General features: G+C 41.4%; 2 protein-coding genes across 2 annotated transcripts; one reads left to right on the top strand and one right to left on the bottom strand.

Moving 5' to 3' along the window:
* Window positions 1–817: 817 nt before the first annotated feature.
* Window positions 818–14563, bottom strand: DNASE2B (deoxyribonuclease 2 beta). Its single transcript, XM_083867459.1, has 7 exons — window positions 14469–14563; window positions 11738–11889; window positions 8189–8366; window positions 6866–6947; window positions 5866–6021; window positions 4123–4320; window positions 818–3571 (listed from the first exon to the last, which is right to left on the bottom strand). Exons 2-7 carry the CDS (start codon window positions 11848–11850, stop codon window positions 3216–3218), a joined length of 1083 nt encoding a protein of 360 aa, XP_083723585.1. The 5' UTR covers window positions 11851–11889; window positions 14469–14563; the 3' UTR covers window positions 818–3215.
* LOC310912463 (uricase-like) lies at window positions 12380–19710 on the top strand (the record flags this gene model as incomplete). The annotated part of the gene is made up of 7 exons (XM_083867052.1): window positions 12380–13368; window positions 14247–14363; window positions 14489–14567; window positions 17601–17787; window positions 18255–18378; window positions 18708–18791; window positions 19573–19710. Exons 1-7 carry the CDS (start codon window positions 13009–13011, stop codon window positions 19708–19710), a joined length of 1089 nt encoding a protein of 362 aa, XP_083723178.1. The 5' UTR covers window positions 12380–13008.
* Window positions 19711–20257: the final 547 nt, after the last annotated feature.

The raw sequence follows: 20257 nt of genomic DNA, 5'->3' as shown, positions 1-20257 counted from the left end.
AAACCAGCCAGGTTGTTTGAGCAGCGTCAGGGAGGCAAAGTCCTGCCCTTGCTCTGGGATGGCTGTGGGGTGGGCAGGAGATGCCCTGGTGTGGGGGAATTGGATTTGGAGTGGCTGTATCTGCATTTCCTGCGCCTCACAAGCATGTCAGGTGTGCTGGGACTGAGCCTTGGCATGTGGAAATGATTACAAGGCAATTTATACCAAACAACCATCCCTACTGCTCTGTTTGTTACATACTTGGCTGCAGTACAGTAATGTTTAGTGGATTAATAATGTTTGCTTTTGGCCTCTCCTACTCCCTTGGCAAACAATTTTCATGTATAATAAATGTTCTCATTTAGTCTAACTAGAACAGAGCCCAAGGGTCAGAATAGCCAAACCTGGATGCTGAAGAGATTCCAGGTTTCCACACAAGACAGCAGCTTTCTTCCCTCTCCGTGCCAGGGTCTAGTGTTTGGGTCCTTCTGCAGGGTCAGTTTTGCTGAGGAGGTCCCCTTGAAACTGCAAAGGGGCCACACCACGTGTTCCCATTTGCAGGAACCAGTCTGTCCAGTCAAAGGGGTCACAGTGGGCAGCAAAGGCAGCACAGAATCCCTGGGAAGGCAGATATTTCTTGAGTGTTTGGCATCTTAAAATAGAACAGCGTATTTTTAATTTAAATCTTTATTAATATATATATATAAAATAGGCAAAAAGTGAACGTTTCACACAGGGCATGCTGTAAGGGCACATGAGGTTGAGTAAATGGCTTATGGTCTTGCATTTTCAAAGAAAACCTTAGAGTTACAAACCCTTTAAAAATATACATGGTTTATTTTGTTGATTATTAGTCTCTTTTCGGAAACAGTCTGCCCATGTTTCATAACATGTGTAGCAGAAATACAAGGATATGCAAATACAGAAGTTACACAACAAAAGCAAAAGTGAATTGAAGCTGTTTACAGTCAAAAAATGAGATAACCAGATCTGCAGCCTTTTTATTGCTACACCACTGAAATGAGTGTGTGCACAGCCAGGCTGCTGAGGTGCTCGTAGTGCAGCATGGCACAGGTGCTTCTCTCTGCATCTTCCCATTGCTCTATGCCTCCTCAGTTACAGCTAAAATGGAGGCAACCAGTCTTGGGTATAATGAAAGAGAAATGTTTAAGTAGTCTTGTAAAACTTTATGACAGCTATTAATTGACCAAATAATTAAGAACAGCAATCAGCACTTATTTCAGGTGATGCACTGGTGAATTCTGGCCTGGGGAGCAGGAGGCTGACAGCACTGTAGTGACAACCAGCGGTACAGAGACTCTTGGCTATTGAACCCTGTGACTCAAATGCTGTGATTGAGTATTTGAAAGTACTACAAGAAATACAGGTTGTGCCACAGATCCAGGTGCTTTCTGATACATGTGGTGAGCTCACCAGCACTGTCTCCAGTGGAGGATTTCTTGCCAATCCTGTACACTGAAGTTGTACGTACACAAAGCTGTGGGCAAGATACAAGAGCTCAGACAGGCAGGTTAGGTTAGGTGTCTGCCATGAAAAGATAGGCAAGAGAAATTAATTTTGTCTTGGCTTATCTGAGTGATGCCCTGTCATCCCATGGTGCAGTGTTCTGTGTTACTGGCAATTTTCGCTGCCACAAAAGGTGTTGCTTGACCACAGCTAGCAAAACAAGAAGTAAATATGTAAAACAATCTGACAAGCATCAGAGAAAGAACATAATCAAACAAATTATTTATCGAATGTTATTGGGTTATATGCAGAGAAAATAAAAAATTTCTTGCAGGATGTCTAAGCAACAAAACTCTTTTCACTAAGCCATGAGACTCAAGCTACAAGCTACCTTTGATCCAGACTAGCTAATTATGAAATCTATTCTTGTACAGTTCCCTTCATTATGTAGACCACATGTATTATTTCTATCTCTTCAAGAAATATGCACAAACGTTTTCTGAAATTAATTCATTTGACACATTGTACACTCTGTTGTTTGGCTGATTGTTCAGGGTGAAAAGGGAAGGAAATCTTTGGCAACCCCTTGTGGTTGTGGGGCACTTCTTTATTCCTACTTCCATGGAGGATCAGTGGTATGGACTATGAACACAGCAAAACAGAAATATCAGTGGGACAGCCAGATCTTCAGACTGGAGTTTATATTAGCAATCCAGGAAAAAAAAAAAAAGAGATAGAAGCATATATTTAGAAATGTATTAAACACGGATACACTTTGAAATCTGAACACAAGAGTGTATTGGGATGTTGCAAATCAGCTTTGTCTTTATGGCAAGACCATGCAAACTTCAGGTCCTAAGCCTGAGATTGGAGAGACTGAAAATTAACAGCTACATTTGTTGTAATGTGAAAATGTAGGTTAAATAACATCTTTCTTCAAATATCTTCTCTTTGTATTTTTTTCCTAATTGTCTCCATTTTTCCTTTGCCTGCTATAAAACATTGTAACCAACCAATGTAAACAGACCATTGTTACTCCTTATTTTGCTTATTCATATTTTGGACATGTTTATTTGCTTATAAAATTGCTGTACATGAATAAAAGCACTAGAAATATTTCCAAGCTATTGGTTACAGATAACTTAAAGATGATTTAGAATTCATAAAATCTCTAAAAATGAATCATGTAAAAATGAGGCATTCCTGTCCTGAGATCTACTCATCTCCCTGTCTGGATCTTATTTTCTCAGCTCTTTTAGAGATTCAGCCCAAGCTGAGCAGAAATGCTGGGATTTATCTCAACAGTGCCAGAAATCCAGGGCAATTTTGAAGTGTTTGGAGGTACTTATCCCTTGCTACCTTGCCCAGACCTGACAGCCCAGCTCATGAGAGAGGTTTTTGTAGTCCCCCCTGTCCCACATCCATCCCCACATCCCAAGGTGCCCAGGGATGCCTGTGCAGTGTGTTCACAGGGATGTGCTTTGGTGCAGTGCTGTGCAGCAGCATCTCTCCTGTCCCATCCCACTGGGGATGGTGACAGGAGCTGGAGGAGCAGAGCAGGGCCCAGCACACACCCCCTGAGGGCCCCACACCACAGGAAAACAGCTGCCCTTCACCTGCACACCACCTGCTCCTACAGCTAACAAGGGGATGGCCAGCACATCTGGAAACTCACAGGGTGGCTTTTCAGAGTGAAAATACAGTTCAAGGGAGACATTTCCTACACTTCCCATGTAACATGGGCTGTGCTGGCTAGGAGGAATGGTTGGTTATAGCTCTCTGGGAGCAGAAGTGCAGCTTTCATAGTGGGTTATCAAATGCCTGAAGGCTTGGTAGATCTGTTCATTCTGGGAACAGATGAACCCACCACTTCTCCAAGCTTGCTCAGCAGCACGGTTCAAGTCCCCAATGCATGTCCACTGATCTTTGTACTCCTTGGAAACAGCCCATTTGGAGTGGTCATTAATGGAACGAAAGGTGGAGTTCACTGGCATCCCTATTTTGTCTATGTTGTAGACATGGTATTCAAGAGAGCAATTTGAGTAAAGTTTTTCGCCAGAACGCTGCCAGGATTCAGCCAACAAATCAGTCTTCAGTTCCTGAGCCATCCAGGCCACATAGATATCTGTGGAATAACACAGGGTGTGAGCAATCAGTGATTCATGTTCCTTCATTTAAGAATAGACTGAAAAGCATAATCTAAATTGTGCTCATTTCATTGTAATGCATGAAGTCAGCCAGAGCAAATTTTGCCCCCTCCCCTTATTTTGACTTTTTCAGAAATGAATTTCTACTTTTTATCCTAGAAAACCTGTTACAAACACACAGCAGGAAAAAAGGGAAAGGACAAAAAAATTGCAAGTCTTCTTCATAACAAAAAACCACCAGATGATTCAAACTCCTATTTGTTCTTTGTTGTTATTGTTGAAAAATGGAACATAATTTTCTTGAAAATCTAATTGTTGAATACCTTAGGATGCACCAGACAGCTTTTAGCTTTGTGGGGCTGAGAGAACATTAGGATGGGGCAGCATCTTTGCCCTCTGTTACATTTATTTCTGAAGCTGAATTTCTTTTTCCCCCTCAGAGAGAATATGAATTTTAAAATAATTTATTAATTCTTATTTTAAGGATTAATTGAGAATGTGTTCTATAGAGAGCAAAAGGTTCTCTTACCATCTATGAACAAGTATGACTTTGCAAAGTGGAGGAAGGTTTCCCCACGAGCTGACTGGAGCTTGGAGAGGTGGCGCAGAGGGGCTGAGGGCAGCCTGGACTTTGTACAGAGTTTCTGGAGATTTGGGAGATCAGCTTGGAAGATGTCAGGGATGGAACAGCTGTAGATTCCTGGATTATAACTCAGCATTTGTTGGTCTGAGAAAAACCCACAGAAATGAACACATGCAGAATTAAAATGGGTTAAAGAAAAACAAACAAGAGAGCAAAGTTCTGTCTTGAACAGAAAACCTAAATCCTTCTTAACCTTCACAGCCTATCTCCTGGATAAGTTAAGTGTCAAAGTATCTTATTTTAGCAACCAAGAATTTGTGTATTGCTTTGTATTCTGACTAAGCTGCAGCACAAAGACTGGCTGGGAGAGTATGCTCAGGCTTTCCACTTACACCTCATTATTTCTAGCAGAACTGTTAACTGGTGGTCTTAGTCCACTGCCACTTTCACCCATGCTCATCTTCAAGGCTCTTGCAGCCACAGAGCACTCAGACATCATGTGTAAATCCAAACCTGTCTGTATTTACAGGAGTAGTTTCCAGTCAGTTACAGCTGCCAAGCCAAATGCAAACAGACGAGCTGCCAAAGGGTCTAGTTTGGTTTTAGGGAGAACAGAACTTGACTTTCAGCATCTGGATTGAATTTGCAGAAGAAATCTCCTTTTCTGAACAATGCACAGCTCAACTGTAGAAGTCCTTGCCATGGATAGTATAAACAGCAAGGGAACAAATGGGGTCATTAGGTGAGTTCATGGAAGACCAGTCCATCAGAAACATTCCAGTCTTTCTGGCTCAGGAAATCCCTGAACCACAGATTAGCAGAAGCTGGGAGGATGAGACAGGAAAAGCATTAGCATATTCATCTCATGTTTTTGTCCTCTTCTGCTAAACACATGCCTAGATGTGTTTCCACAAACAGGAACCTGGGTTAGATAGCTCTGAGGTGTAGTCAGCTTGGCAATTTGCACAGTGTGTGTCTTTCATTAATATGATTTGAGGTTTGTAACTGAGGAAAGTGAAAAAAACAGTGTGAAAAGAGTTGAGGAACATGCCAATATGATTTCTTGTAATGTCTTTTGATAGTCCCTCTAAGGATTCCAGTACCAGTTATCACAGCCAGATACTCCTGAATCTTGCTGCTATATTTTGTTGGGTTTTGGAGTTTTTATATTTATATAAAAATATATATATATTTAGTATTGACAATTTTTGCAGCAAAGAAATATCTGTGAAAATTCTAGGTGGTATTTATTTCATACTTCATACTTCTGATGAGTCAAGGCTACTACTCCAGCTCAAGCAGTGGTTGCCTTACATTTTTAGAACTGCAGATGACTGCTGCTGACTGAGCTATTACTGTTAAAAATGATTAATCATCCTACTTTGTATTTCCAAAGCATTATGTTTGCAAGGACTGAGTTTACTCTTAATATGCACTTGTGACTATTATTATCTTGACAGTCCCCACAGGGAGATGAAAACAGAGTGGAAGAGTGAATTTCCCACATTCACACAGGAAATCATTTGATAAACACAACTGAAGCCAAGAATGTTCTTTCCAGGCCCAACTTGGTTTCCCAATGTGACAAAAAAAGGTCAAGAACAAGGAATTTTTGAGGTGAAACCTCAAGGAAAGAAATCAGAGAGGTGTGGTGGGACAAAGGCTTTCTTAGAGAGAAGCTTTTCATACCTATTTCTGTGAACTGATCATATTTGAAGGTTATACAGATGGCTGTCTGTCCAAAGGACTCCCCAGTGGATGGATATCCATAACCCTCCTTAGGAGGGAACAGGGGCACACTGTGAATCACCCAGAAACCTTGTGATTTATCCAAGAGCAGAAATCCTGTCAAAATAAAAGTTATTGCAAATGAATTAAGGAGGAAAAACTCCTGAGATGATAGAGCTGTGCCCTACTCTGGTTTTGCTGCTGCAGATACCACATTTCAGTGTGTTAATGTCTACAGGAAGCTGTTCTAGAGTAGATTAATAGGCCACAGGAGACACTAATATTGTATTAAAAATGCATCAATTCTTTCCTGCATAACTCAAACTGTCATTGTGTTTTATTTGAAAAAAAACCCCACCTTTTCACATCCCCTTCCTCTGCTCAAATTTTGTCTTCAAGCCTTCTGAAAATTTAGTGGTTGTGACCCTCTCTACACTGCTCATCTTTCTTCACTTCAAATATTCTCTTGATAAGGGGAAACAGATTCTGTGAACACCATGTCTTCTTTCCCAGACCAAACTGTTCCCTATGGGGAAGCAGCAGAGAGACAAGCGATGCTTCTCCTCTCCAAGGTGGATCATGGCTCCTGTGCTGCAGCCTGAAAATGCAGCCCTGCAAAATGTGCTTTCCCTTCACATGGTGTACTGGTTTGCCATCAGGCACAGGATGGTGTTAAAAGGGTCTGTATTAATTTCAACCCTTGAAACAAAGGGTCCATAAGCCCCTTCACACAGGCATGCAAACCCCCATATGATCCTTCACACAGCACACACAGCACAGGCATAGCAAAACCAAAACAGAAGCTGCAGCATAGGAAACTACAAAAACCACACACCATGCAAATCACTCTTCAGTTTTGCTTTAGGCAGGAATTTTAGATATGCAGATAGACAAACAGACAAGCAGATGCTATCCACAACTTTGGAAAGGAAAACATAGTTGTTTGGGACTCTCTCTGTACCTTTGGTGTGTCCATGTTTTGACTCCTTAGAGCCTGGTTCAGGGATCTCATCGTTGTAAATTGCATATGCAGTGGTGTTTCTCTGCAGGGAAACACACACATCTGAAACATGACATTCAGTAAAAGGAAGTCATTTAAGCAAACATCTGCTGGGAACAGAAGAAAGAACTCAGGATTCCTCTGTGTGAACATCATGAGCCTAATCCTGCTCCCAGTTCAGCTGACACAGCCCCTCGCAGAATCACAGTGAAATCAACCCGAAGACTCAGCATTAGGGCCTCAGCTGACATGAAGTGGAAGTTCTCTCATCACTGCAGTAGCCCTTTCCCAAGGGCTGAATATGCTTGCTAAGCCAGTTTACATGGGTTTAGTGGGTCCTTGCTTGCAAAGAAGTTCCACTCTGTTTTTTGGGCCTCTCTCTGATTTAGCAATCAGATCTGGTAAAAATATTTGCTGAGTAAAAATAGATACGACAACTATTCTTATGAAGGGCAAGCAATTAAAGCTTTTTTGCAAAATATTTGCATATGGCCACACCTTATTTCCCAGAGAACTTCAAAGCAGTTGGGACATGCCTCCCCTCCCAATGTACTGAGAGCTTGTAAACAGTTTATCACAGCTACAGTAAAGCTGGGGATAGGATAGTTTTCTGCCAACATCTGAGTGACTTCTGAGAGTCTCTTCTACACACAAATTGATTGCACCCTACCACAAACCCACAGGAGAAATGCAAAGACACACCCAGGCTCCCAACAATGCTACATAGATGGCAAAAAAATAATTACAGGGAGATCTTGAGATATTTTACAATCACTTCACACAAATGTGAGGTGTCTGAGTATGGGAGCAAAAAAGGTCAACAAGCAGCATATCACTGCTGGAGCAGTCACAGTGATTCCAAGGGGACGATGAAAACCCAGATTTGATTTGAGTCAGAGTATGAAACACATGCACATAGGAGGGCTTAGGAAAAGTGTCTGTAACAATTATCACTGACCTTGGTTTGAATTCACAACTTCAGATGTTGCTCAACGTGAATTGCAGAAAAGAAGTCAAAGGGCGAATGTACAAACACTCTTTTTTTTTGATGGACAATACTCTAACTATATGAAAAGCTTGACTAGAAATTAGAAGTTTGAGGATTATTCCTAATTGTAGCCAAAACTGCAAATAATCTGCCCAGCTGTGAAGGTGCTCCTGTCCTCTATGTGTTTTAGCAGATCTACTGGTCAGGCCTGGCCTTATGTGCTTATTTTGGCTGCTTTCATCTCATCTGCATACAATATCAAGTAACAACACTAACAAAAATGAAATGTCACTTGCCTTGGATTCATACATCTCATACAGTTGCTGCAGTGTTTGTCCCAGAGCACCCTGTGTCATGTTGATGAGGTATTTACCAAGCTGCCACTGCGGAGCCAGGGCATCCATGTACAGGTATTCCAGTCCCAGCATGTGAATCTCTCCTTTGGCATGTTTTGGCAACTTGTAAAGAGCAAACCTGCAACAGTGAAGAGCAATTGTTTTTTTACTACGACTCCTGTTGCTGTGGCCAGACTGCTGTTGGTATCCCTGAAGAATTTAAGGTAGCCTTGGTTGAGTCCATGAAATCCCTATTGCTCCTGGTTCTGGTAAAGAACCTCAGGTCCCAAACCTAGTCTAACATTCCCCCAGGTCAAACAATTTATATATTATATAAATATGGCTTTATATGAAATAGATAAAATTAGGTATTGAAATTTAAAAATGCATTATATTATGTTTCTATCTATCACAATCACAAAATAAATACAAAGCAAAGTGATAAAATGCAGTTCCAATCCTATTTTCCATAACAGACTTGCACTCTGATGAACTGTTGCAGACTGGAAATTTTCAAACCATTAGCCAGGAATACAAATCTCTTCAAAACTGTAAAGTACTCAATATTGTCAGTAAATGGCTCAGTTCATACTAAGCTTCCTGATAAAGTAAACAAGTTTTCCCAGTGTACAACTCCACAGGATTAATCACAATGTAATTAGCTCAGCCACTTTCTCTGAGGGCTGTAATTGAGTAATTTGCTATTAATGTCAACAGTAAGGACTGAGTGGCATTATTTTCAATCTATGCTATTTAACAAAAATGCAGCCTGTGCTTAATCCCTTAAATACATCAGGAGGAATAAACCTTGCCCAGTTGATTTACAGGCTCAGGTTGGTCACAAAAGACATCTTCAAACACAGGGAAGAAGTGGCAGGAAAACATTTTGCAAGAGAAGAACATTTAATCCATGAGAAATGTTCATGTACAGGCAGGAGAAAACCACACACCAGTAGTGGTCCTGGTAATCCACCTGCATTGCCACTGACTGAATGATCTCCCTAAAGTATCTCAGGAGAAATAATTTCTGATGACAGATCACAGAGAGGAAAGTGATTGATATAACTAGGCTGGGGAGAGTACTCTGTGCCTATACATGCACCAGGAGTCACAACAATCCCTTAATCTGAAATAAAGATTTGAAATGAAGATTTGGAAAGGAGAGGAATAGCACTAGTTACAGTAGTAAGAGCTGATCCAGGAATTAGTAGATGAAGCCAACTACTTTGAAACCTACTGAAAGATTTATGCTCTGGAAGTGTTTACAGCTTTGCATCTGACAAATCCACCTTAGCAGGTATGCCTATGAAATGCTAATCATTGTGCTATCAGGAAACTACCTGCCAATTCCCAGTGGATACATGTTTTGGCTCTTTCCAGAATCCCAGCTGACTGTATTACCAATTAAAGTTGTACAAAATCTTTACTGCTACTCATGCACAGTAAATTTCTCAAAAATTTAGGCATTTGTGGGAGCAGAGTAAAAGTTATCTTCCTGAGAACCAAGAAAAAGCAAATCCGCTTAGACCGGATTAGCATTGTCACATTGTTTGCTTGGACTGAACACAAAGTACAAGCAAGGATCACATCTTTACTTCTTCTCTTCCTCCCTACACTCTTAAAAAAAGCCCAAACAAACTATGTGCATAGTGCCTTCAGTCCTTGACTCACATTTCTCAGAAAGCATAGTTTTGGCTTTTATTTGCAGGGGAAGCTTCCCACAGAATACAGTGAGTTTAGATGAATAAAGGAAAGACTCTGCTCTCCTCAGAGAGCTGATCCTATGGCCGTTTGCTCTGGCAGTCCCTGTGGGAGGCACAGTGAGGACTGTGCGATGAGATCCCGGGTGAAATGAAAACACAGCAGAGACTTCTGCCCGCCCAGGTAGTGTGCGTGGGGAGGAGCTGCCAGCGCAGGTGGGGAGCACAGATGGCATCAGGTCAGATAAAGCAAGTGATTCCTCTGCTTCAGTGGCAAATGAAGGGGGTGTGAACACTGAGTAATTATGGAATACTGCAAGATGAAACCACTGCATAGCAGGAACTCACATAAACCTCTTGCTAACTGAAAATAATGAAGTGTTGTTTGTTTGAAAGGGCATTGACATCTTTTGCTTAAGAGGAGGCTCTCCTCAGCAGTTTCAGTTCTTCTCCTGTCAGCTTCATAGCAACCAAATCCAGAATCCAAAGGCTGACTCTTTCTTCTCAATAAACCAGGATGACCCCAGCAGACAGGCAAGTTTCTCTTCTTTTGGTCAGGGCATATTGAAAAGGAAATCCCCCTGTCCTACCTGCTAAATTTGTGAAAGGGAACATGGATTTGCCTGTGCAGACCCTCCTGGAACATGCCCCACGTCACTGGCAGAGGCACAGGTGATTTACTCCTAGCCACAGCCTCCAAAGAATTTCTCAGAAAATTTTAACACAAAATTTGTCTTCATTTAAGAAATGGATAGTTTGTATATGTATTGGTCTGTGGTGGTTTTTGTTAGCTTGGGGTTTTGTGTTTGTTTAGTTTTCACAAAAACCTAAAGGGAATAATTCCAGTTTAGGGAGAAATGAAATATCTCATACCTTTAAGTTCCTGGGTAGCTGCACCAACTAAGAGTCTGATTCCTGAAAAATCCAGAAGGGCCTTGGCAAAGGTGACAAGTCATACAGATAGATTAGACCCTCATATATTTGATGCTTTGCCAACAGAGCAAAGCCAGCTTTGTGCTGCTGCCTGTGGTGTGAGGAGCACCAGCCTTCCCTCCAGCTAGCTCTGTGTGCAAGGAAAGGGATGGGCAGACTTCTTTAGCACTTGTATCCAAACCAATCGTTGTTCACGAGAAAAACATTTTTCTTTCGAAACTGGTTGACACTTATCTTCAGGAAGCTTATGTGCTCTTTTTACAGAGCCCTCATTTCACTTTTTTAATCTGGGCTGGATATTATGCAATTGCACTTTGCGTCTTTTCATCCCAAAGGCGCGTTAATCCAATGAGTCACTGGACACCCGAGGCCGGGCTGGCCGTGGGGCGGCACCGGCGGGGCCGTGCGGCAGCTCCGGGCACGGAGCGGCTCCTGCCCCGGCCACGGGCCACAGGGCACAGGCTGCTGGGGCGGCTCAGGCTGCGCTGCCCCTCGGTGCCGGCAGCGGGGACCGAGGCCGGTCCGCCCAGCCCCAGGGGACAGGCGGGCGCTCTCCCCGCTCCCCGTGTGCCCCGGGGCTGCCGCTCGTGTTCCCTTTGATCATGAGACGTGAACGCTGTGTAAAACCGTGACTGTCTGATTATCCTGCACTTAGTCATGATGCAGCACGGTGGTTGGTTCGGGGAAATGAAATCAGATTTCGGTAACTTATCCGAGGTTTTTTCCAGCGGAGTGTTCAGCCACTACTCACAGGCAAACAGCGCTGAACCAAAGATTGCCTTTGCATCGCTTCTCGGTGACCCACCCGTGCCCGCGGTTTGATCTCAGTGTCTTTATTTACTCACCAGCACTTCTCCCTGCACGGTGTTGTACTCACCAATCCACCGTCTCCCCGCGCTCGTTCCTGCAGGCGATCTCAGCGGCCCGCGGGGGCACGGAGCACAGCAGTAAGAGCAGGGCAGGCCGGCACCAGGCAGGTCCCGCAGGCATTTTGGTTTCCCGGCTGCGCAGGGCGAGCCCCGAGCGGCTCTGAAAGGAGAAGTTGTGCGGAGCGGGGTGTCAGCTCTGCCCACGGAGCGGCGAGCGCACACAGCCCGGGAAACCGGGGCCAGGGCAAGGGCTCCTGGGAAACTGCTCCCCATTTCTTTGGGCAACAAAATGACAAGTTGACAACCTATGTTTTTGACCACAGAAAAAAAAATATCGGCTATTCAGAATATTCATGGTATTCTGCTTTTTAAAAAAAGCTCCAACCTGCAGATACCGAAAGCCTTTTTATTTTCTTTTTAGTGCTCCGTGACTGACGTACAAATTTTTCACAACTCTCTGACAACAACCCCTGGTGTTCAGACAAGGAAAACAGGATCATTCCCAGCGCAGTCCTGCCCCGCCCAGCCCCGGCAGTGAGCGCAGCCCTCGGGCCGTGCCCCAAAGCGCTCCCGGGCAGCGCCTGCAGTGACCCCGGGAGCTGAGCCCCGGCACTGAGCCTGATCTCTGAACCAAAGGAATCTCACTTACAATCAGCTAATGCTTTTTACAAATATTTTAAAAGTGCATTAGCGTTTCTCTGAGGAACAAACATGTCTGAATTGAGCAATTTCACATCTGATAATCTTTTAGCAACTTATACTTAAAAAGCTTAAATTTATATTTTGGTGGGGAAAAATACTCTTTCTCCCTTCTCATTATGCCTACAATAAAAGGGGCTGATTTACATTAAAAGTTGTTGATAACAGAGTATGGGATATTTCAGCCTCGTGGAAAGTCTAGTGCAATGAGCTCTGGATATTTTACCACAACAGAAATCCTCACGACCTTTACAGAATTCTGTCACCTTGCTAGTACAGCCTTTCCAACACGGTAAAAGATGTGTAAGTGGGGTGTGTTTGACCAAAGCAGAGTAAAACTTAGTAATAGGACTTAATGCAAACAAAACAAATTATCCCAGAGAAAAGACTCAGTGAAGGAAAAGTCTCTATATAGTTAGGACTAATTCACAGATGAAAAATGAGAGAGAGACTACTTCACTGTGACTCCTGTTCTATTATCTGTACCCCAGAAAATTTTTAGATTTTATCACAGCTGCTACTAATATAATAATCGTCCCCTAAAGCATTTTTTCTTCCCATCAGGACTCTGCATTTTATAATGAAAATATTCTCATTATCACAGGTAACTACAAAAATAAAGGTCATAAGCACTGTTTATGTTTCATTGACATTGTTTCATGACAGCATAACTCAGGCTTCCACTGCATTTCTTTACAACTGCCACGTGTTTTCTTTGCAGATCAAGGACCTTGAAGTCCTCAACTGTGAATATGGCAAGAATACAATTAAGTTCCTTCGCCTTCATAGAGAGGGAAAGAAGCAGTTTGTTAAAGAAGTGGAAGTGTGTGCCCATCTCCGGCTGACTTCTCCTCAGGAGTACCTGGAAGGAAACAATTCTCTTGTGATACCTACAGACACCATAAAGAATATTGTCCTTGTGTTGGCCAAAAAAAACGGGGTATTTTTTTTATTATTATTTTTAAACTAGCCTTGCTGTTTCTTTCAACTTCATTTGGAAATATTTGCTATACTAATTTTTTATTTTCAATTGGCATATCAGATCACTACCAAAGTAATTTTCAGTGATTTGAGAGAGTTTTCCTCCTCCACTGCTTGTCTTGTGGACTCTTAGTTTTCCAAAGCCTTTTTTTCTCAAGATCTACCACTGTTTTTTGTGGATTTGTCATATAAAGCTATCTCTCTTGGTATTTTGGTGTTTTTTGGTTGGTTTTTTTTTGTTGCTGTTGTTGTTGCTCTTTTTTTTTTGTTTGGTTTTTTTTTTTTGTTTTTGTTTTTGTTTTTGTTTTTTTTTTTTTTTTTGTTTGTTTGTTTTAATAGCCTGTAATCCTGCATTATTCCTATATAGTATTTTTAAACAGAAGGTCTCAAAGTATGACTCCTCTTAATTCTTCTGTGCTCCTCTTGCCACCAATTGCATGCATCGTAATGACAATCTGTAGCACTAAATTTCTCCTGTAAATTAGAATTATATTATTAAATTAGTATATCACCATATCAATCAGAATAATCACAATAAATTATTATTTCAGCATTATATCCTCAAAGCATAAGACTCCTGCAGCAGTTTCTCTTAGTCCAAGGAGTGCAGCTCACTGTACCACAGAATGGGAGATTTTTGACACAACTGTAGCTGCTATTTGCAGCGTATGCTGCAAGCTGGTCAAATGACTGGGCACAGTGAGCCAAGCTAGAAATAAGAAAAATTTCTATGTAACCACACAGATTCTTCCCAAATACTTAAAACAACCAGAAAAATCTACTTTTGTACATGAAGCAATTGCTTCTTTCTAATAATACTGTTGTTTTCTGCCTTAGATCCCAAGTTTAGAACAATTTGCTATAGATATCTGCAACCACTTCATGACAACATTTTGCCAAGTGGCGTACGTCAAAGCCTACGTTCAAGAAGTACCATGGCAACGTCTGCATGAGGTATCTAAAATACTAATACATTCCATTTGTTTATGCTGTACTCATTCCTCACTCTCTTAGCTCCTGTTTTCAAATTAACATAATATTTATGGCACTTTTACTTACATGTCTGCTCTAAACTGCAGGATGGCGTTCCCCACATCCACTCATTCATTTGTGTTCCCGATGGGATCCGCTTCTGTGAAGCCGAGCAGTGTCGGAATGGTGAGAAAAGAGCTGTCAATGTCCCCTACTCCTCTGTAATTATTTCTGCCAATGAGAGATGAAGAAGGTTCAGAGAGAGCTACGGGTGTTACAGGGCTTAGGGCACAGATGAACTGCTCCAGAGGCCTAAACCAAAGAATATTTTTATAGTGTAATTTTGACAAACTTGACCTCTGAGAAACAGCTGAAGAACTAACATAGCTCACATTTGTATGTATATCCCAAACATGGATGGTTACAACAGCACATCCGGCAGAACTGTTACATCTTGCCACAGGATTTAACAGCCTTCCCAGAGCAGGCTGCTTACTCTTCTACCTTATCCTATAACCTGCAGTCTCCTATGATCCTTACCCGAGACCACACTGCTGCAGCCAATTGCCTGGTTTGCAGTAATTTTCAAACCCCTATCAACATGCCCTGATTTTATTTCTTAGAAAGCAATTTCACTGCTGCAAGCCAGACTAGCTTGAACATTGTGAGCACTCAGGTCTACATGTGAACCATTTTTCACATGAAAATACTTCAGAGTGTGCTTACTATTTTTGCACACCATGTACAACCAAAGCAGTATTTGGCTTGACTAAGAGTTTTGTGGTACTTTAAAGACAGGCTTTCAAGCTCAGCTGTCTGTCCATGAACTGGTATTCCAAAGGAAATGTGAAAATTATCTCTACTTGCTATAGCAACAAAAGTCTAAGTTCAGTCTCACTGTGATGCTGTTTTGTTTAACACATCTCCTGGATTACTGGGAACTGAGCTGAGGCCACTATATCATTTCACACAATGGCTTCAGAGGTTTAGGCATTAGTTCAGTACCTATCTATACTACATTCATGTAACTTAGAGCTATTTCCCATCCTACCCAGAATCAGCAGCAAGACCAATTTCACTTGCAAACAGGACAGAAATTTTGAAAGGTGCATCTGAGCACTGTCCCAGTGTTCCTGCTGAAAGAACAGAGGCCTGTACAAGTCTCCAGTGCCACTTGGCCTCATCTTTCTTAATGTTTCTAGTAATGCTAACTACTGCTGTAGTTTTGGCAGCCTCAATAGTACTGACTGTATTTTCTGGAAAACAAAGAGAGTCCATACTTTTTTGAAAAGCTGCTGCTCTTAATGCAGATTGTATTAAATTTTTCATCATCATGAAAATTTAGCATGTAATTCTGCAACTTCAGACTCTACAAGCCTTTATGGCTTGCTGGAGAAGCCAGCTGTCCTTGTTTGACTAGTTGTTTCTTTAGAATTCCCTGCCTAGGTGAACAATAACCAAAGTCAAGATTTTCAAATCACTTTTATTTTTATTCTAAGAGAATGTTCTCTATATTTAGCATCCTCCTATGCACCTATCAGCCAGACACAGGAGTTCATTTCTCAGTTAATCCTATCTTTTAACAATTTTCTCATCATGAAAAAAAAAAAAACCACCCTAGTGAAGCTTAATAGAATAATTTTTTGCCATTATATCAGCTGATAAAAGGTTCAGAATTTTTTGGAAACTCAAAACATCGTAACTTAAGAGAATCAAAATTTGTCAACTGAAGACAGCATGAGCACAAAAAGCACAGCATGAGCTGTTCACCTTGGAAACTCTCCCTGGGTGCTGCATCCTTAGGAGTGAGTTTCAGGTTGATTGCTGCACAGCCAGCCAGCCTTTCAGTCAATCTTTTGTTGCAAGGAGCTCTTTCAAAAAAGGCTAAGTATTTGAATACAAGATAAATATCCTCTCCAGGTTCACTGATAGTATCTGTGCTATATTAATACCTGTGTGTCACAATCTTATACCCAAGTGATGAATTATTCAAGATCTGTACAAACTCCAGAATATCCTGTCCAATGTCAGTCTCTTTTTTAGATTTTTTAAAGCTTTAGTGAATAACCGGGGCATTGGCAAAATGATAGATACATCTCCTTAGACTCATTCAAAACCAATAGTGAATGTAAACAAGAAAAGAAATAGCTAAGATTCAGTTTCAATAATATCCAGCCACAGAGAAGTTTAAAAACACCCAAACCTCTAAAAAACCATGCAATTTAGAAATGTCTACCATGGTGGAATTATTTTCAGTAGGAATTCCTTCAAATACATCATTTAAAGACAAAATTTGTCAGTCTTCCAAATCCAAGTCAGGATTACTATGCACTTGACATATTCAAGGATTAATTTTGAACTAGGTAGTGTGAGCACCAAGAGCAGCACAAAACCAGCACCTTGGACTTCAGCCATTGACTATCTGCACAGGCCCTGAATGAGCCTGCATGCCATGAAGTTTCTCTTTTCTGAATCAGCTTTTTGGCAGCTCTGGTCAGTTTTTCTGTTATCTTGGTGTGCTCTAAATGACTGACTGCTTGAAATTGAAATAGCTGCCGGTCAAAAGGTGTGTCAGAAGAAAAAGTTCATGTCACAACTACTTGGTGTTTAAAAGACAATGATCCGCCCATGCAGCAGTGATCCTCAACAGCTCATCTTATAAATAGTGGCTAAGAGCAAAGCCTTTGTCAGTTTGCACTCGTGGGTGGTATCTGTATCAGTGCCAGTTCCTGCTCATTAGCTGAACTGCAGGGATTTGCATTGGTTCCTGGCTCTCATTCTCAGAGATGCAAAACTCACAACAGGATAGGTATCTAAAGCAAATTACTGACCGAGGCTCTGTCTTTATATAGAGAATTTTTACATTTGTCTGTGTTCTTGGAAAAGGCACACACTTCTTACTGTACATCACAGCTGGCCTATTTCATTTCCCTTTAAAAAACTGACATCACCACGAGCTGACCCAACACATGTCACAATTCCAAGCAAACAAGATTAAAATTCCATCCTCAGTTTTCTTTAACTGCAGATACTTGATGGGATTCCCCGTTTTCTAGACTGAGCCTGACTCCAGTAGTTTCTGACCTTTCTGCCAATATCAGTGTGCAGAAAGTTATTGTCTGCTTTCTGGCTCTGGAGCTGTCAATGCAAGTATGCACCCAAAGGTTTCTTCCTTTGCGTGAAAAAAAGCTCATATTTTCTTGTCATTTTCAATCATAGGTCCTCTGATGGTCTTTGCTGGAATTAAGGACCTGAAACTTATGAAGACAACGCAGTCTGGATTTGAAGGTTTCTATAAGAATGAACATACCACACTTCCTGAAAGGCATGACAGGATTCTATGTGGAGAGCTCTTCTGCAAATGGTCATATGGCGAATGCAAGGATTTTGACTTTAACTGCATATGGTATATATTATATCAAGTAATATTAATGTCTCAATCTATACTCACAAAGTCCCTCTAAACAATACAGGCCTAAGGGCCAGATCCACACCTGCTGTGCACCAGCCACTCACAGGTCTCAGTGGCAGCACTAAGCTCTTGTTAGGAGGGGTGAGAGGCATGTCTTAGGGGTACTCCTCTCTGTAAGGGTACATCATTGGACAGGATTCAAACGAACAGTTCAGTGTTCAGTACACTTTAGGAGAATAAAATAATTAATTTGTTAAATAGTTTTAACAAAATCTATTTGTGAATTATATATCTGGCAGGGGTGGGGAGAGGAAATAGAATTTGGGTGACAGGACAAATTGTTCTTCCACAAAAACCGGCTATTTGTCAGAAAGGACATACAAAATATAAACAAAACTCACCCCACAGTACAGCATTATAAAGCTGATGCAAGGTTTTGTAAGAAACTGTGTTACCTCTAGGAAGAAAATCCGTGAATGTATCCTTGAAGCCTTTGCTGGACCACCTGACTGTGGGGAATATTCACCCTCTTACCAGAAAACTGTCAACTGTATCCAGATGTTTGTCCTTTCCAGAGTGTCACAGGTATCTTCTTTCCTCCTAATGATGTTTTACTTCAGCAATAGTGAATGCTAAATGCACCACTGATAAGACCAACCTGAGACTGTTATTTCCTCTGTCAGTTCTAAGACTGGAAACTCCCCAGCTGGGAACACAATAGGGGAGAACAACACTCGGTTCTTGGCAGCACTTGAATAAAAGTGAAAGGTGTGCTACACATGTTCACTAGATTGCATTTGATCAACTGTACTGGGGGGTGGCATTGTTCTTTTTTACACAGAGTGAAAAGCCTGCCAGGCTGTTGACTTTAAAGGTGTCCTAATTCACTGTCTCATCCATTTTCATGGTTTCAGGTGCAGGTCATAGAAGTCGTCTTGAACAACACTTTTTATAATGTTGTAGACATGAAGAATCTAGGCTTGACCAATGACAAAGAAGTAAGTAAATGCTTCAAATACTTGACTGCCCTCTTTAGAAATACTCAGCCTCAAAGCACAGCAGCAGTTCTATATAAAATAAAGTGAGCAAACTTTCTTCTCCCAGTCCCAGTAAAAGCTCCACATTACCTCTAAAAAAGACTTAACACTGATTACAAAAGGAGGATAAATAATTGTCTTCTTGTGTTATTATTAAAAGCTAAAGGTCAAGTGCAATACTCTGGACATCAAAAGGATATGTAACAGAGACTGTTAAAAATTATTCCTGATTTCTCCACTGAATATGATGCTCAATTATAATGTCAACCTGTGCATTTTATGCAAGCAGAATGCACTGTGGCATCCCAGATTGGTCCAACAGTGGATGAGGTACAAGCCTGGGATAAGGCAGGAGGCAAGAGGCAGGGGTGAGATGTATTTACTCCTCCCTCCACAGCTGTTCTAGCTGCCAGCTAGGTCCAGTTGAAAGTCTGTTACATTATCCTCACATGAAAGAGAAAAACTGGGTTACTCTATTTGACATCAATATCTATGGTCTGTTTACGCTGTAGTTTCCCTCCAGTCTTGTTGTGCTACTGTCCTCTCCTATCCTTTCCCTCCTTCAGATGGACATTATAGATCTCCTTTTATTTGTGATAATGTCAGCGTCTACTGCTGATGTTCGTTTGTAAGAGAGAGGAAGAGTCTGGGCATGATTTTATAAGGAGGTGAATAGCTACATTTTCTTCTGGCATATCCCTGTGTCAAACATAACCTTTGTGTTTGTGCTCATCTCCCTCAGGTTTTGGTTCCAGTGGAAGCTCCTTATGGCTCCTGTGCTTGCACACTTGGCCGGAAGAAGTTTTTTGAAGCACAAAGCCACATGCTGAGAGATGAGAGGAAATGTCAGTTTGGACTGGCAGCTGCCCAGGGAAACTAAACCTCCTGGCTATACTCAACCTTCCTGATAAACTTAATAGCATGGCTTTCCTATAAATGTTTACTCCTTATTGGCCTCTTCCATTGCTGACTAGTTTTCCCTCTATGAACTCCTGAACATGGGATTTATGCAGGACCCACAGGAAATCAGAAATCAAAGTCTGTCCCTGAATTCCAGTGTCATTTGCAGACTGAAGTGTCCTAAGCTCTTTGGAAAATTCCGGCCGGGAACATTAAAGTAAATAATTTTTTAAATTAGCTATTCCCAGACTTTTAATTGAAACAATTAATTTGATGTCTGTAACATGTTTTTGACACGTAAAATCAGGAAATCTCTATATTCTCTTAAATAATATTTCTTCAGTAAAATGAATATACAGGCACAAGACCTGCTGTTTCATTGACATAACCTGTCATGATCCCTTGATGCCACACTGATCTACAGAGCTGAGGTTCTGACCCAGTGACTGAACAGGGAATCTCTCAGAATCAGGATTTCTTTGTGCAGGAAATGAAAACCAGAAAGGAAAAAAAAAAAAAAAGCATCT

Source organism: Zosterops lateralis (assembly GCF_965231275.1).
Source record: "Zosterops lateralis genome assembly, chromosome: 9".
NCBI lineage: Eukaryota > Metazoa > Chordata > Aves > Passeriformes > Zosteropidae > Zosterops > Zosterops lateralis.
The sequence above is the reverse complement of the archived record's forward strand: the minus strand, read 5'-3'. Positions and strand labels throughout refer to the sequence as shown.

What these genes read in the sequence shown, in the direction of transcription:
- DNASE2B (XM_083867459.1), bottom strand. Translation starts at nt 11,850, where the DNA reads ATGCCTGCGGGACCTGCCTGGTGCCGGCCTGCCCTGCTCTTACTGCTG. An exon ending in ATGAGATGTATGAATCCAAG is followed by an intron (nt 6,948 to 8,188) that starts GCAAGTGACATT and finishes GTTTCCCTGCAG; the next exon opens with AGAAACACCACTGCATATGC. An exon ending in AAAACATGGACACACCAAAG is followed by an intron (nt 6,022 to 6,865) that starts GTACAGAGAGAG and finishes TTATTTTGACAG; the next exon opens with GATTTCTGCTCTTGGATAAA.